This window comes from Phalacrocorax aristotelis, chromosome 15, assembly GCF_949628215.1.
Source record: "Phalacrocorax aristotelis chromosome 15, bGulAri2.1, whole genome shotgun sequence".
Classification (NCBI taxonomy): Eukaryota; Metazoa; Chordata; class Aves; order Suliformes; family Phalacrocoracidae; genus Phalacrocorax; species Phalacrocorax aristotelis.
The window spans coordinates 9,565,831-9,583,008 of NC_134290.1; the positions used below are offsets into that span (position 1 = coordinate 9,565,831).

Here is a 17,178-nt window from a genome sequence, read left to right on the forward strand (position 1 = left end):
CAGGGGACGGGGCAGGGTACAGGCAGGGGCCGAGCAGGATGGCAGCATTTTGCAAATTACAGGGCTGTCTCCTAGCAACAGACAACACATTTGGCTCCACGTGACTTGCAAAGGCCCCAGAAACCAGACCCGCTCGCAGGGGGACAGGAGCACTCCCTTCGTGTTCTTAATCGCCGGGCCCTTGCAGTCTGCAACAGCCTCTCGTTTAAGGAGAGGGACGGCCAGGGGCACTGCAAACCGCAAACGCGTCAGGCTGAAACATGCCCCCTCACCTTTCGTATCCAGCTCCACATGGATGATGTTGCCCATGACAGAGGTGTTGTGAAGGTGCTGGACAGCCTCCCGGGCACCCTTGACAGTGGCAAAGATCACTTTGGCGATGCCCAGGTGCTTCTTGTTCTTAGGGTTGTACAGAATCTCCACCTCTTCTACTTCGCCGTATTTCTTGCACATGTCGGTCAAAAAGTTTTCACGGATGTTGTCATTCAGCTTGGCAAAGGTGACCTGCTTGGGAGGCACTGGCCCCACGTAAAATTCATCAATCTGGAAACAGGAACAAGGTGGGGGTCGATAAAAACAATCATCATTAACGAGCGTGGGGGAGGGCGTAAGGATGGCACAGGAGGGAGAGGGTTAAAGCATCCTACAAACTTTGGGGAAAGAAAACTGCCTCCAAGGCTCTGGGATGAGCCCCAGAGCTGAGCAGAGCCTCTGCAGCCATTCATTGAAACCAGCTCCTTTCTGGGCTACCAATATGTATTTTGAGCAGTACTGTCAGCAGAGAGCCCCCCTCCACTGCCCCCCACCCAAGAAGCCCCCAAGACACAGCTCCTAAACCTCCAAGTGACCTCGTTAGATGCATTGATTTCTCCTTATCTCTAGGAAGAGGATTATTGTTAAACAGTTTGCCAAATAATAATGTTAATAGGAATACGACTGTCATTTAAACGGTCCATTAAACTATTTGGAACTGAAGCTTCACTCCCGGATAAACAAGAATACAGAGCTAAACCCAGAAGATGGGGGCGGTACCTTGAATTTGGGGACAGACAGCTCCAACTCCTTAGTTTTGGTCCATATTCGCCCTATTCTGGGATCCCTGACACAATCCACAGGAGCAATTCCCGAGTTCTGGGAGGAGGAGAAAAAGTACAAAACCAGCAATAACAGGGCTTGAAATTTAAGACACAAATAAAAGAAAAAATAAACCCCGAGGAAGCACGGGCTGTCTCAAGGGAAAGGGAAAGCGCACAGACACACACATACACACACACACGTGTCAAATTGCAATACTGCTGGGAAATGCACACAGATTGGAAACACAGAAATAAAGCCGCAGGTTTGGGCTCTTTGGGCTCCTGACAGTTGAATACACAGTGTCAGGTGGCGGTAACTTCGGTGGCTGTGTGTGTGTCCCCCAGACCTCCCTCCCACACACATGTGCTACGGCAGGGATTACCACGACCCGGAGGGACCCCCAGCCCCCAAAACGCCGGTAAAACGGAGGCGGGGGGGAGGGACACGCAACACAATGGGGGAAACCCACGACCCCCCCCACTCACAGGCATGCTGAAATGTTGCCCATCGTAACGGTAGAGTTTGTGCTGTCCTTTTTTCAGAGCCGGGTCAATAATCAACTTGTAACTTCTCCAATGGTGATTTCTTTTCTCGACAGAAGTGCTGGCTTGCGTGCTGTTCTCCATTCCGTTGATCCAACCTGGACGGCGGGGGAGGGGGGTAAAGGAAGGGGGAAAGGGAAAAGAAAAAAAAACCCACACGGAAAACCATAAAGTTAAAAAAAATATTCAACAAAGACACCTTTTTTTTTTTTTTTTTTAAACGAGCCGTCCGCTCTACACACCCAGGCAGGGAGGAAATCCACCGCGAACCGAGCCCTAAAATGGGGGACTTGCCAGCCGGGTCCCCCCTCCACCCCAGCCAGACAAGAGGCAGAGAGGGAGGAGGAGGAGAGGAGGGAAAAAAAAGGGGGAAAAAAAAAAAAAGACCCAATCTCACTTGAACTCTGCTTTTTGCCATGATCTTCAGGGTGCTTGGCTTTTTCCCCCGCCTTGATCTCTCGGAAAGACATCGCGCTCGGCGGCCGATCGTCTCCGGGCGGCGAAAGGCGAGCTCCCGTCTCACATGGGGCCGGTTACCGGCGCGGGCTGGCCGCCAGGCTCCTGCCTCCCGTTTTCGCGAGCCACCACATATTGTGTGTGCTCGCTGCTGGCGGCGGCGGCCTCCCACAATACACCGCTGCGAGCGCCGCGAACGCCTAACCGCCCTCCGCCGCCTGCACATTCACGGCGGCCGCGCCGCGCAGCCCCCGGCCCGCGGCCGCCCGCCGCCGCCCCGCCGCCGCCGAGCGCCGCCGCATCGGCCGCCGCCGGGGTGGGTTTATTTTTTTTTCCTCCCCGCCCCGGGGTTAACAGCATGCGGGGGGGCGAGTGGAATCTGCCCGCTGCATTTACCTTAGCGCAAACTGTTTCTAAACAAGATGGACCTATAGGTGGGACAAGTTGTTTTTTTTTTTTTTTTTTTTAGGGGAAGACTTCGGCGAGCCCCGACCGGGCGGCCGCGGGCGGAGCGCGGAGCTCACCGCCCTGCTGCGGCGGGGAAGGCGGGGGGGCGCGGCGCCGCCGCCGTTCAGGAGACACACGGCCGGGGAGGGGGTGAAGGCGGAGAGGATGGGGGGGGTGAGCAGTTTTGCTTATTAAAGGTCCGGGGCCGGCGGCAGCCAATCAGCGGGGAGCTTCCATTTTGTTTTAGGTATTAAAGGCCGGGCGGCGCGGTCCCCCCGCCGCTCGCCGGGGCGCGGAGCCGGGCGGAGCGCGGCGGGCTCATGGCGCGGCTGCGTTCGGGCCGCGGGGCCGCGGCAGCTGGCCGCGGTCGGGCAATTGGCTGGTTAAAGGCAGCGGGGCGGCCGCAGCCAATGGGCGAGCAGCTTCCATGGGGCTTGAGTTATTAGACGGCGATGTAAAAACATCCTTCAGCAGACAGCTAAGGAGAGGCCAACAGATCAGGCAGCCATTTTTCTGCAATGGAGCGAAATGGCCAACTGGGCTTTTCCTTTGTTCCAAAAGGGGGATCCGCCATGTGAATCCGCACCGTCCACTTGCGGGGAGCGCTCGGGGTGGTGTTCATATCTGGCACCATGCTAGAGGACTCATGAAGAAGGAAGATTTAAAAAAAAAAACCAAACCAAACAAACAAACAAAATCTTAAACAAAAAAAATGCGGACTTTTTTTCCCTTACGATTCAGGATCCATCTTTGTCTTGTGTAACTAGGTCATGGCACACCCTATGTCAGCAGTTAACAATTTCGAATGCCAAAAAAAGTAAATACATTCTTTTTAATTTTTTTTTTGTTCTTGTTTTGGGGGTTTTTAAGCTTTATAGAGCTCTCTGATGACTGAGCAATAAATTTTAAAGAGTATTTCCTGTATTAAACACTTGATTACTGGCCATTTTTATTAACTCCTTTGGTGCTTATAAGGTAATGTTTTAAATATTAAACATAGAAATAGTGCATTCTGGAGAAAAAAAACAGGCAATTTTACTATGATAAGCTTTTTTCTTTCTTTCCTCTTACGTTGTAAGTACCCAATCCATTCTGTCCTTGCTAAGTGTAGTTTTCATGTTAATGTTACTGAAGTGGTCCTTATTGCTAAGCCTTCATTTGCATGTCTTACGTTTTCGTCTGCTTATCTAAACCAATTTATGCTTTTTGAAATATTTTACTTATAAAGCAAAATACCTGGCTAAGAGATGCTTAAAAGTTGTTTACAACCAGTAAACGTTAGCCAGGTGTTTTCACACTAACATGTGCAGCCTAAAACTATTGAGAACATTTTTAATGTCTGCGTGCTCTGTGGAAAAACACTGAATGTCCTTTTTATGTACAGAGTAAATCTGCCACAGGAAGGTAGATTTAAGCCTCGAGTAGGAGTCCTCGATGCGTACGGTCAGTCAACATAGCTGGACAACTTTTTCTATAGCTTTTTTCCCTTTTTTTTTTTTTATGCTAGCCCACTGCCAGACAAAGATCCGTAACTATCTTGTCAAGATCCGCTTTGACTTGCAAACTTACGAGAGAAGTGGTGATCCAGATCATATATTTATAGCCGTTATTTAAAAAAAAAAAAACGCGTTAACTTCACCTTCAGAGCTGCTTTCAACTATGGTGCGCGGGTAAGTAAACCCTTTTGCCCTTGCAGAGAAACATATAGACCAGGCCTGTGCGGCTAATGTTATTGTCCTGGGCGGAAAAATCCTAATGGTCGTCTTTAGGAGCGGTGGCGATCTCCTTCGCCTCAGATACATCTAACAGCGTCTCTAAAGCGTCTATTTTTCAGGGAGGGATTTCTTTTTCTGCACAAAGTGCTTGGTCGTCTGCAGCCCTGGTTTTGGGTTTTGGGTTTTTGGTTTTGGCTTTTTTTTTTTTTTTTTTTTTTGCGGAGAGACGCCGTGAATCCATTGCAGGCGTTACGTGGCTGTTAAATTTGAACGCACACAAAAAAAAAAATCTGCCTGCGAACAGTAAGATGTTACTGAGGTTCATTTTTTTAAAAGGCGAAAAGGCGTTGGTGGTGGTGGTAAGGATCCCTTACATGTTTTATCCGTCTAATTACTGAAGCTCGACAAAAAAAAGCAACAAAATGGGGGGGTGTTTTTCAAGACGGTGAGTCTTAATGGCGGATGTATCACTAAAAAGCACTGTAAAATCCTTCATACCGAGAGGCAGTGACTTGGAGAGAGGGGGGAAAAAAGGAGGTCTGGAAGTAAATCCAAAATGAGGGAGTTTCCTTCCAAGTGAGGGACCCTTTGCAGCCTGAGTTTTACAGTTGGAGAGCCGTGACGCAGTTGATATTCACAGCAGTTGTGCTTTAGTGCAGCCACCCAGCCCATTAAATGGCCTCCCCGCCGAAGTCTGGTGGTTTTATTATGTGAAAGCCTGCGGAAGCACCGTGTCCCGGGCGCCGGGAGGGGCGGCTGGCGGCGGGCAGGGCGCTCCCGGTCGTGCTCCATGTTGTGTGAGAGTAGCCGCCATCATGGCTTCTCCTTCGGTGCCGCGTTCTCCTCAGGGCTGGGGCGGCGGCGAGGCGGGCTCTCCCCCACTGCCTGGCGGCGCTTCGCGTCCCGATCACTGGAGGGAAATGGCCTTTTTTTTGTCTTTCCCCCCCCCCCGCCCCAGTCTCCTTTTTCCCGCCCCCCCCTTCCCCCACCACTTTGTGAGGGGTTGTGGAAGGAGAAGCCGAGGAGGGAGCGGGGCGCCTGGCAGCTTTTTCTCCCCGCGGCTGCCGCGCACAACATGGCCGCGCCGGGGAGCGCCCTGCAGCAGCGGGAGGCAGCGCTGCGGGCGGTGGGGTTGGCGCCGCTCCAGCCCGGCCGCGGGAGGGGGGGCGGGCGCCGGCCGGGCAGGGAGGACAAAGGCAGCTCGCATAATGCAGGCGAAGCCCTGGGTGCCTATAAATAACGCCGCCCGCCCTCGCCTTCCTCCCTTCCCCCCGCCGCAGCTTCCCGCTCGCTGGCTTTTATAAATGCCAAAAGATGAAAGTATCCTAATGCAGAGGGGAAAAAAAAAAAAAAAGAGGAACAAATAACAGCCTTCCCCCCCTCAAAAAAAAAAAAAAAAAAAAAGAAAAACACCCAGGCAGTTGTGGAGGGGGGAAACCAAGCAAATGAGCAGCCGGCGCTGGCCGCGGGAGGAGCAGGGCGGCGTCGCCAGCCTCCCCGCCTGGAGCGGGCTGCGCTGCGCCCCGCCAACGCGCCGGGGGGAGCGCGGCCGCCGCTCGTCACATGGCTCTTTGTTGTTCTCCTTCTCCTGCCCCTCCTGGGCTTCCCCCCCCACCTCCGCCATCGCCCAGCCGCTCCGCCGGGGCAGCCGCTGCCCTGCCTCCTCCCGCCCGCAGCCGGGGTGGAATGGCCCGGCCCGGCCGGCCTGCAGCGCCCAGCTCTCCGGGCCCGGGCTGGCGCGGAACCGGCTGCCGTGCTGCAGTGCGAGCCGCCATGGCCGTCTGAGGTGTTACATGTGCCTTTTTTTTTTTATTTTTTTTTAATTTTTTTTTGTTCTTTCCCGAGCAGATTTTCCTGCAGCTCGCTTTGGGTGGAGGCGTGGGGGTTATTTCGGAGCTTCACAAGCCTCGCTGTGCTCTGCGGGGAGCTGCACCTTGTGCTCCACTGCAGACCCAAATTAGGTGAGCTAGGAAAGCCTGGCTTGAGCAACCACTTCAGAGGGCAGGACAGGGAGGAAAAGCAAACACTTGTAGAGAGGTGGCCTCCCTGGTAAGGCTAGAGCAGGACCGTCCTGCGGACCCTGTGGGAGGGAGAAGGTAAGTGGCTACTTGGCAGAGGCTGCCTGCGGGAGCGGCATGTGCCGGGCAGGGTGCGCCCTGCTCGCCAGTTCCTGCGGCTCAGGAACAGCCGCTCCGTGGGTTTGTAAAACCTGTGCTGTGGTATGTGCCGAGGCTCAGGGGTGTTTTCCTGCGAGGGAGCAGGGTGCTGCCGCGAAGGAGGCACCGCAGCCTGCGCCTTTCGCAACGACGCGAGGGCTTACGCTCATCTCTTCATTTCTTGTTCCCCCCCCCCCCCCCCCCCCCCCGGGTCAGGCTCTGTCGAGAACAAGCGAGAAACCGTCCGCACAAAACATAACACGTATCCATGGAGGGGAAAATTAAAAAAATGTCTGCGCACTGCCAGGCTGGCTTTAAAACGCTTCCTCTGCGCCCCTCTCTCGGGGCCGCGGCGCTCGGAGCCATGGCTCGGACCGCCCGGTCCCTGCGAGACGCGCCTTCCCCGGCCAGACCAGCTCTGAGCGCCTGGCCCTTGCTCCTGCCAGCAGGGTAACTGCCTTCCTGGTTTACAATTGCTTTAAATAATAATCTGCTAATAAACTTGGAAGAAACGGTGACGTTATTCTTAGCTAAACACCATTAAAATGTGCTTCCACTATTTCTCAATAGAGGTGAAAAGCGTTTCAGCTTCCTGGAAATGGCCGAAACAGGCGACGTGTAGATCAAAGTACGGTGTTGATCTGGGCTCGGTTTATGCAGGGGTTTTTTGAACTGTAATGAAAACGTTTCTGCAGCTTGCATCATAATGAGTTAAGTCAGCACGTAAAGTGATTTAGAAAAAGCAGATTTAAAAGGCGTCAGCTATTAACTTTCCTGGGATTTAAAATTTCTGTTTAAATATCTATTTGGGTATTAGTAATATGTGCATTGAAACCTTAACGTTGGTCTGTTTAACCCTGAAGCAAACTAGGGTATGCCTAACACAGGCTTTGAACAGATTCAGCCAGACCATAATACTGTGGGAGCTTAGACAGCTTTGTCTGTACTTGCACCTCTCTGCGCATTTTTCCAGGACTATGATCTTTGTCTGCAATTAATCATTGTTCAGGACGGCCGTTGCCGATGGTAGAATCCATGAACTGCTCCAGCTGGGAGAGGTCCTAAAGCGTGTGCCTGGCGCCGCGTACGTGCAGACCGGGGCCAGAAATTGCTGGGGCAGCAGGCGTTGTACAGGAGCTCGCTTTGCGGACCCAGTGAATTGTGTGGGTCCTCAGCACTTCTGGAAATCGTTTTTCTAAGTCTGAGCTGAAAATTTATTTCCGTTTTTTAAGAGTTTCTAAATGACTACAATGTTCAATGTAGTTTAAAAGTCATCAAGGCAGTTGAGACCGGTTGCACTCCCGGAGTGGGTGGTTTCATGGCTGAACCTCGTATCTGAAAAGCTAAATGTTCTGGTACGGCGTGTTTAAATCCCAGAAAGGTCAAACCAGACTTTCATACTTGAGTTAGATTGACCCTGGTTTACTGCATGAGACTCTCTAGAGGAAGAAAGAGATCTTTCAGGGGAAAGGGGAGGGGAAAAAAAAGGGTTGTTTTTTTTTCTCTCTGAACAGCTTGTGGTGACTCTCTGCACATTCTTGAAGCAAAGGGGTTTGTTCTTGCCCACAGTGTCCCTCCCCTGCATTGTGGAGTGGAAGACTCTTATGCTAATTATGTCACTGTATGTTATCAATAAGAAGTGATTTAATTTCTTTGGCCAAGTGTTGCAACAAGAGCAAATTAGATTGAGAGCCAAGTGAAATGAAAAATATGCAGCTGTTCTGCCAAACAATGATCGTGACTGCTTACAACATTTTGTTTTAGACTGGCTTGTACACAGAATCCTTTATATTGAAGGTTTTCATGTCACAATCCACTGCTTGTGCAAGGAAACTAGATTAATAGATTATAAAGGACAAAAGAGACCTAGGTTCATCTGGTTCAACTTCCTGCATTATGCAGGTCATGAGATTTTTGCAAATTTGTTGCTTTTTCTCATTTCAAATAATTTAACTACAGCATTCCTGCATCTTAGAAAAATATCAGATTTTCATTTTAAAATGGGTTGTGAGAGAGAGTAAAATAAGAGTTAGTAAACTGTTTCCATCAAAATCTACCTGACAGACTAGAAATCAACATACTTTTCTAAACTTGTCTAGTTTCTGCTTTCGGTTTCTGGATGTTGCTGTATCTCAGTCTGCTTGACGGAGGAACTCTCCATTATCAGATTTCCGTCCCCGTGTAGCTGTGTACAGGCTGTTTAGCTGAGCATTTAACACTCCCATTGCAGACTTGCAGAGCTCCCCCTTGGGTCCATCTTTGCTAATCCTGTAATGGTTCTGTTCGCGGTTCCCTATGAACACTCCAGTGTTTCACCATTTCAGTCTAGTCAGAAGGGGACAGAGCGATCAGCAGTGATTGTACCTGTGCCAGCAGCCCCCCTGGCTGAGGTGTCTCTGTCAGGCATCGAGGGGTTACACCAGCCGTGTTCAGCTGGTTTCCCAGCATGGCTCCTAAAATACTCTCAGACCTGCTCCTTCTTGGTATGGCATCCCTGTCCCATTGGTTTGTGCTCTTTGTTCTGAAGGTACAGCTTCACACTTGGCCCTCTTGAAAAGGGCAAGTCCTTAGGCAGCATTGCTGCTTGCAATGGCTTTTTTTTTTTTTTAATACCCCTTCCTGCTACTGTTGAGTGTTGCCTACAAACTTGATTGGTAATGATTATTACCAATTATATTTTCATCCAGAGAAACAACTGCTTCTGTCTCCACCGTAGGAGTTTCCTGGTTCCGGGTGTGTGCACACCTCAGCTGTGTCAATATTGTGTCAGGAGGAGGTCTGAATGTACACCATCCTCTTGCCACACCCCAGTTTTGTGGGAAGAAAGCCCAGTTTAGGAGCTGGAAGGGAGCCAGGAGGCACGTTGCAGCATTTCCCTGCCCTGGTGTCTATAACATAGCCAGTAAATATGTAGGGCCCAAAACAGGTAGTTGCAGGACCCATAAAAGAAAGATGACAGCTCTAGGACATAGTGGTTACAACTGCATTTTGAGACCTTCCTGCTAGATGGATTCTAATCCAATTGATTATGCCTTCTTGCTCTCATAATCCCGTAAATGCTTCACAGGCGTTGAAGTATGGCACATGAGCCCTCTTGCAGAAATCGTCTATTAGTGCTATTACCATTTACCACTGAACCTTAAAATTTCTTGAAAGTTTCTCTGTCAGCAGCTAAACTCATGAAGCTTTGTCTCCCATGGATTTGTGTCTGTAAATGCCCCCTGACAAATATTCCAGCTCTTACCCAGTCTTGCTTGCCCTGTCTGGCTGAGCAAGCGGTAACATGCTGACTGGGAGCTCCACAGGGGCCAAGCCAGCAGCAGTACTGCCCCTCGGTATGGGCAAGGGCTGGATTCTGCCTGCCTTTCCGTGACACTACGGTGGTGCCTATACTACATATTCTACTCAGCTGTTCATTCAAGACCTAAATACATTTGGGACTTCTTCCCCACTGCCAAATTTGATTGAGATTGGAGGAAGGAGAGGAAAAATTACATAGAACAACACAGTCACATTAGGCTGGTTTATTTTTAGGAAACCAGGCTAAGAATATCAAAGGAATATTGAGTAGGAATATGGACAGGGTATTTGCCTGTTCAGTTTATTTGCCATTAAATTTTTCATTTCTTCCTAAGAACAGCAGATGATCTGTCTAGGGAATTTCTCAGCCAAAATAAGCAACCTCCTGATGGATTTCACCTGTGTCCCAGCATGCTCTGAGGATGCATGGGATGTAAGCATTGAACAATGATGGGGAATTACTGCTCTGCTGTGTTGTTTGGCTGCCTGGGTGCAAAGAGGGGTATGGTGATACCCAGTATTGGAATAAACATTTATTTTGATTAAGATCCATACAACTTTTGATGGACATGTTGGATATTTGCCACGGCTGGGTTTTTTGGTTTCTTTTTAAACTGTATCTGTCCACTGTATTTCTGCTAGTTTTATGACAAAAGCCACCTGTGTAAGATAGGTAGTGATTGCTTTCAGAGATCTAATAATTTGTGAGCTATAAACAAATAAAGAAGCTGTTTCAACACTTGACCTGCAGAATGCTTTGTGTTGCTTCTTGCCTATTGAAATGCAGCTGCTATTGAAATGCTATGATCCCATCAGAATGTACAACTGGTTATTTTTTAGAATACTTTAAAGCTTATAAACTTGAAATAAATCAAGAAAGTTGGTAATTCTAATCAACATTCTAAAGTCACCAAATTAGTAAGCACTTCAGTTCAGTGCTTCATGGCCTAAACAGCACAGTTTAAAAAAAAATAAAAGTACCATTTAAAGAACTTGGGCATTCACAGAGCTTGCATCAAAAGGAAATGAAGATACAAATTAAGTAACCTAAAAAGATATTTATACATTAAAATACTTGTGTATCTGGACGCCTATCATTAAACAGTCTAGATGGCGATGGTAGCTGGAGACCTGTGAGCCTTTTTAACATGCAGCACATACAGGGAACATTCTCATCATAAGTGATGGCATATGAAATGTTGCAGCCGGAAAAGTGATGACAAAGATCAAATGGAATGAGTTTAGCTTACAAATCGGAACGGTGTCCTCTAACTGGTGTGATACAAACAACGTATGACACAAGGCTGAGACAGTTCTGCCCTTGACATTGTTGCCATTGCTCTCAAATCTGCAGTTAAGGATCCCTGTCTTGATTTATATTTTGACAGAACAGTTGGGAGTGCCCCAGCTGGTTCACTAAGCCACGGTTTTCAGCCGAGTGGGCCAGAACACCATGCAGAATTAGCGAATGCTGTGCCAGCCATTGCCTTTCTATGGTGCTGCATAACAGCAGCTCCCAGTTGCTAAGCAGCTGCAGAGCTGTCCTTGCCTTCCCTAACAATCAGCTGTACTATGGGAGCAACATGGGTTCCCCTTGATCGGTGGAGAGGAGCCAGCAGCATGAAAACAGGAGCAGTGGCCATAGCAAAATTGTTCCTTTCCTGGCTGGCTGACGGGCCCCCTGGCAAAAATACTGGAGTGAAGTGAAGGGACACTTGATGGCCCAGAAGCAGGGGGTGGCGGGGAGGGGGGAGGGAGAGCCAGCATATGTGCACAGCGGAGGTTACAAAGACAGCAGATCTTAGCAGAGCAGGGGGTGCGCACCGAGGAGAAAGAAGTGGGAGAGAGGCCAAATGCACAGTTCGGAATGAAAAAGACCCAGGAGGAGAGTGCGGCATATGGAGAGGGGAAATAAAGCAGAACTTGTACAGCCTGCGAATAATTGCATAGAAAATAGCAGAAGAGAGGGAAGGAGCTTGATTCATTACTGCCCTTCACCTTGTGGAGACAGCTACTCCTGGGAAGAGGAGGTGTGGAATACAACAGCATCGTTCGTATTTCACAGTGAACTGTAGGTTTTACATTTCAACCCCTGCCATTTGTGGTTTTCTTGCTGCATAGCCCCTGCCTTTTGTTTAGACTTTATTCCTGCAGGCTCTGTTCTTATCTTTGCCTAGTTTCTAATTTATTTTCATACTTGCTTTAGCCTTTATTGTTTTTTCAAGGTAAGTCTTTAAATACCTTTTCCACATACTTTAATTGTTTTAGCCTTCAAGAGGGTAGGCCGTTGCTAAGTCCTAACTGAAGTTAGTTTCCACTAAATCAGCAAAGCCATCACTGCTTTTCTCCCCCTGTCCCTTTGGGAGCTGCTGATGGGAGAGCAGGGTTCCCTTTACTTCCCAACACCTTCCACTGCAGGTTGTCTTTCATTTTCCCTGTGCAATGCCTGCCAGCAGTCCGGAAAAACTTGCTGCTAGTAGCATGCAGGAAGTGGTTCCTGTGGCAGTAAATTATCACAACTGCCTGACATGTTGCATAAGGGGGGGTAAAAAAGTGTCACGAACATCTAGGGGAGGGGGGGTTGTGACCAAAAGAGATTCTAGTTCCACCACTGCTCAGCTGTCCACATGAAAAAACACTTCATGGTTTCAGCACCTAACATACAATTGGCTGCATAATAGGAAATGCCAGTAGAGCTGGCAGGGAAGCGGGGTAGCTATGCATTCCCCTCTCTGGCTCCTCCAGAGGATTGAGGGGCATATTTGCACGGGAGAGTGGGGAGAGGAATTAAAGCTTGTGCAGCTGTTGCCCTCCTCCATGGCCAGCCCTGGCTTGCTCGAAGGCCTGTCAACTGAGAACACTTTTTGCCAGGTCCAAAATTCGAGTCCTAAAAGGAAAATGGGTGCCCACCCAGATCTACAGTGGAAAGGATTTACCATGGGCTCTGTGTGTGTGTATTTCAAGCCAATAAAAAACTTGACAAATACTCAGCCAGATGTGTTTTGTACTTGGAAAATTTTTGTCAAAGATATCTCATTCGGAGAGACACTATATTTGCTTCTTTCCATTTGTCTGGAGTCCTTTGAACAGGCACTGTCTATACTATTGTTAGACTCCTAAGACCATTAAAGGTCTAGGGGCACTGACACAAGTAGATTCAGCTGCCTTTCACACGGGCATTTTTAGCATTATGAGAGTTGTAAGTTTAATTAGAATCGTTTTAACCAGGAAATCTCCCCACCTTAAGAAATCAGAGCTACTGTGTTAATCCCAGTAAGCAACTGTGAACTTGACAGTGTGCCTGTTGTTACAATGAGAGTCAGGAAGGGTGAAATGCGTGTAGGAAGGGAGAAACGCACAGGAAACATGCCATCAAGGACAGCGGTGTCAAGCTCATGCAGGGCAGCATGCCAGTCTGCGTTTGGCAATAACCCATGGGCTGGAGCAGTGCTGGCAGGTTGCTGCCCTCTACGTGCCTTCACACACCAGACCACTCCACTGTCATGATTGCTCAAACACCTTCCCAACCTGCTTCGGTGGCTTGCAGTGAGGACCTCCAGCCAGGCCACTCTGCACTGCCAACCCATCCAGCTCCCACAAGCACGGCACAGGCCAAAAATCACAGCTCTAAAACAAATTACACAATTGCAACTGGGTTTATTTCCAGCGCCTCAAGTTATTAATTAGCCTGCTCTGAGCATCACTGTTTCTTTGCAGGGTTTGCTCTGGCTGGATTAATGGATACTCTCAGGTCTCAGATAAACTCAGTCTGGGCCTGTCCTTTGTCTAGGGATGCTCTGACAAGCCACAAACCTCTCTAGATCCTGGCAAAACTCCATTCCTACGTATGAACTTCTTACCAGCCAGACAACGACGGAGCAAGTGCTTCCTGCTTAGCTCTCCCCGCACATTTAGCACTGAACAAAAACGAGGCAGAAAATTATGGTGTCTCATGTAAGGATGTAAACAAAGGATTTTATCATCTCTTCAGTCTGCAGTTGCTGCCTTCCTGTAGGAAGTTTGCACAAATATTAGAGGGGAGGACACAAACTTCACACGTTAACTGCCCTTCAATGTCAGTGCCATTCATTACTTAGCAAAAGCCTGTCCCTACTTCATCCACAACCCTTCTTATAGCCTACTTTGCCATCCTTTTTTCTCCTATGAATATGCCCAGTTTCCCCACATTCTTGTCCGAAAGGTTTGAGAGCTTCCTGTCCGGGCCAGGTGCAAGAGGGATGACTATTGCATATCCAGTGCAGCAATGCAAAGCCTGACTCTTCCAACAGCTCTGAAAACACATGCTTGTTCAGATTGCATTGTAGCTCACATAGTAGAAAGCATATTTAGCAAGCCAAACCTGGGATTATTTAAACTTGAGGTTCTCAAAAGCCTCACAAAAAAGTACAACCCCTCACATTTCAGGATTAGTGGAATCTACCAAACAACTTCTGGGGACCATAGCCCAGATTTGGCCATCCACAGAGGTCTCACCTACTCCGTACTTATCCCTCCTGTGCAAACTGAAGGAGCTGAATGCAACTCCTGCTCTGGCGCTGTGGTCATCCTAATTAACATACACCTCTGTCGGTCTCAGTCCTGCCTCGTCTGTAAACCAGTAAGTATATGAAAAGAAAACCTCTCCCTACCAGGAACTGCCTACTTTGGGAATGGGAGAAAAAGGGGAAAATAATCTGAAGAAAGCAGATACTGCAGAGAGCACTCTGATTTTGAAAAAAACAACATCTCAGTGCTTGCTGGGTCAGGTGGAGTGTTGGGTAATGAAACCACAGGAAGGCATATGCCAGAGGATTTTAGGGGTGTATACTAAAGAGAGGTGTTGGATATTGGGTTACAACACATTGTGTTGCAAGGAAAGCTATTTAAAGCCTCTTTCCCTATGTTTCCCAAAATTACTTCCTGATGGGATTATTCTCTGCTGCAGATCTGAACGCAGAAAAGCATCTGATGCTGATTAATTTAATGCAGTTCTGTAGCAGGGCCCTGTGCTCTCACTCAGCCACAAGCAAGCCTGAGCATCACTCCTGAACTCACTGCTTCTGACTGTTCCCATGGTAAAACCAACCACAGCTACCAACGCAAACACAACCTGCAGATCTCGCCTGAAACGAGGCATTTTGAATCCCTCTCTCTCCGGCAAATCTCCAGATTCACTGTTAAGCACAGAGGCAGAGGATGAGATCCAGCATCACTGGGATAGCTCTGCCAGCCTGCGCTGACAAATTCCTCCCCATCACTCAGTGAAGCTGTGCCAGCACATCTGGGAGACACACATACCGCCCAGATCCATGGGGGCAGAGTTATGGTGGTGTTGGCAGACACTTCCTTGTTCGTTTCATGCTTTTCAGAGATCAGTCATTGTGTTTGATGTTCCAGAAAAGCATAGGATGGTCTTGACTTTGTTAGTTATTTTTTACAACAGAACTTGGCTTAAGACGTCACACTTCAGTGAGGAGCAGAAACTTGAAACTCCCCCTAAGCACCTACTGTATCAGGCTGAGACATTACCATGTTGATTTACACTCTCTTCAAATTTGTAAAGTGGAGGGTTTTTTCCCCCACAACTGCAAAGCCAAGAACTCAGTTTCTAATGAAAGGTGAGATTCAAAATACGGCACGTTGGCCACGCATGCATCAGGTAGGGCATATTTGGCTCACATAGTTGGCACCCCTGATTTAAAGCATACCAGAGAAAATAACCCAAGAAACAGTGTGTGTTTCCTATAAATAGCTGCTCTCTAGGCAGTAGTCAGTGCGTGGTTTATGAAGAAAATCTGTCCAAACTACTTCAAAGTGCCTGAATATTCGCTGCCTGATTTTGCCGAGTTGTGTGTCTAATTTGGCCAACACCTCCTGTTGCAGACCATTGCCTGTTTTCTTTCCTAGCCCTCTGAACTCTATGGTAGCATTTAGACAGATTTTATATAGAGTCTCATGAAAGATTTTTGCACTGATTTAGTGCATGGGCTACTTGAGCCAAGTGAAACAGGAACTATATTCCTAAGGCATGAAAAGGCAGAAAGGAAATTTTCTTATTGAAATATAATTTTTCCACATTACTTAATAGTCTAGAAAGTTAATACCTTTCTGGCAGCACTTCCCACTGGGAAAAAAAAACATGGTTCCTACTCAGCCAAACAACAATGTAATAATGTTCTGGGTTGCATTAGACGTCTTAGAAACTGGCAGGTGTCACAGCCACCTTCCCTTCAATGAAAAAGGCAATTGAGAGCCCTTATGACACAAGGGTTTCACATCAGTAGGGGCTACTACACAAAAAACAGGCACATGGCAAGGTCTGAATAGATAGTGAATCATGTGGCCCAAGGGATTTTTCGGGGTGGGGGTGTGTGTGTAAAATATCAGGGATGAGGACCAGATGGTGGAGCTCTGCATGTGCAAGAGAAACAGCAAGAAACACTACAGAAATGGATATTGAGAAGCAGCTGAAAGTCAAGGAGACAGAGCTCTGATTTTGAAAAAAGGTATTTCCAGGGTTGAGTGAGGGTCAAAAGAGGCCTGGGATTGTGAGCAAAAACACAACTGCAAAAAGAAAATTATTATGTAAATAAATTGAATCACCTTGAGTATATATCTAGTTTTGCCATAGGCTTCTCCTCTTACGCTGACACTGTCACCCATAACTTCTTTGTGTGTGCAAGGTACATTCAGCTCTCCTACATTACAGTTTCCCCTTCACTATCTGCCCTGGCAGTTCACACTAAATTCTGTGGGGCAGCGATTGTTCTTCAGTAAGGGTCTGTGCACATGACAAACAACTGTTGCCCTTGCATAACATCTGAAATTTATTGGAAATTCACTCTACTTACATGGTAAGTTCCATTCTTTAGGGTCTGTCTTTCCTATTGTAGATTCTTCAGGGCATTGTCTCTTGCTTTATATGTACATGCTGTAGTGGGAATTCATTGCTGAAAACACAAATAATATTGCTGGTAATGTTAAAAAATAAAAATTTAAGGCTCTTGTCTTGTTATGCACAATCCTAAGTTTATTAATATTTCCTTTGACATAAATGGGGCTACTTGTTCTTATTGCTAATTTAATGTTTAAGCCTTCGTAAAGCTGGTGTCTGTATCATCAAGAAGGAAAGTCTTAAGTATATTTCAAAAATGTAGTTCTAAAGACATTTAGGAAGAACATGTCCCCATTCTTGTCTAGTTTATATTATCATATAAACTAATAATATGAGTATACAGCAGATGTTACTCCTCTCTGCAATTATAGCTACAAGGAAGTACCAGTAGCCTGAGACCTTGCTGGTTAGCTAAAATAGTTGTATTTTCCATTAGAAACAGTACTGCAAGCCATGGTTAGTAGCATGTACTATGATAAAGCCTAAGTGATTGGAAACTTAAAACTTTGACAGTATTTAGAGTTCCTCCAAATGGAAGAACATAGCTAACCAGAATATTTTGTCAAATCTGTTACCATTTTTACCATTTA

At 47.7% G+C, this 17,178-nt stretch overlaps 1 protein-coding gene and 1 long non-coding RNA gene across 3 annotated transcripts in view; one reads left to right on the forward strand and one right to left on the reverse strand.

Moving 5' to 3' along the window:
- The window catches only part of SETD1B (SET domain containing 1B, histone lysine methyltransferase), a 55,643-nt gene extending 52,942 nt beyond the window's left edge, over positions 1–2,701 (reverse strand). The window contains exons 1-4 of one of the 2 annotated variants that reach the window (XM_075109858.1): positions 2,017–2,701; positions 1,563–1,717; positions 1,033–1,131; positions 273–543 (exon numbers count right to left, since the gene is read on the reverse strand). In XM_075109858.1, coding sequence (XP_074965959.1) covers positions 273–543; positions 1,033–1,131; positions 1,563–1,717; positions 2,017–2,089 — 598 coding nt within the window. In that variant the 5' untranslated portion in view covers positions 2,090–2,701. Of the gene's footprint in view, positions 1–272; positions 544–1,032; positions 1,132–1,562; positions 1,718–2,016 lie in introns of those variants that run through there. The other variant, XM_075109859.1, reaches the window with a different exon arrangement.
- Positions 2,702–2,712: 11 nt separating this feature from the next.
- Positions 2,713–10,437, forward strand: LOC142064645 (uncharacterized). The gene is made up of 2 exons (XR_012663179.1): positions 2,713–3,339; positions 4,030–10,437. It is a non-coding gene; the product is annotated as an uncharacterized LOC142064645 (long non-coding RNA).
- The last annotated feature ends 6,741 nt before the right edge of the window (positions 10,438–17,178 follow it).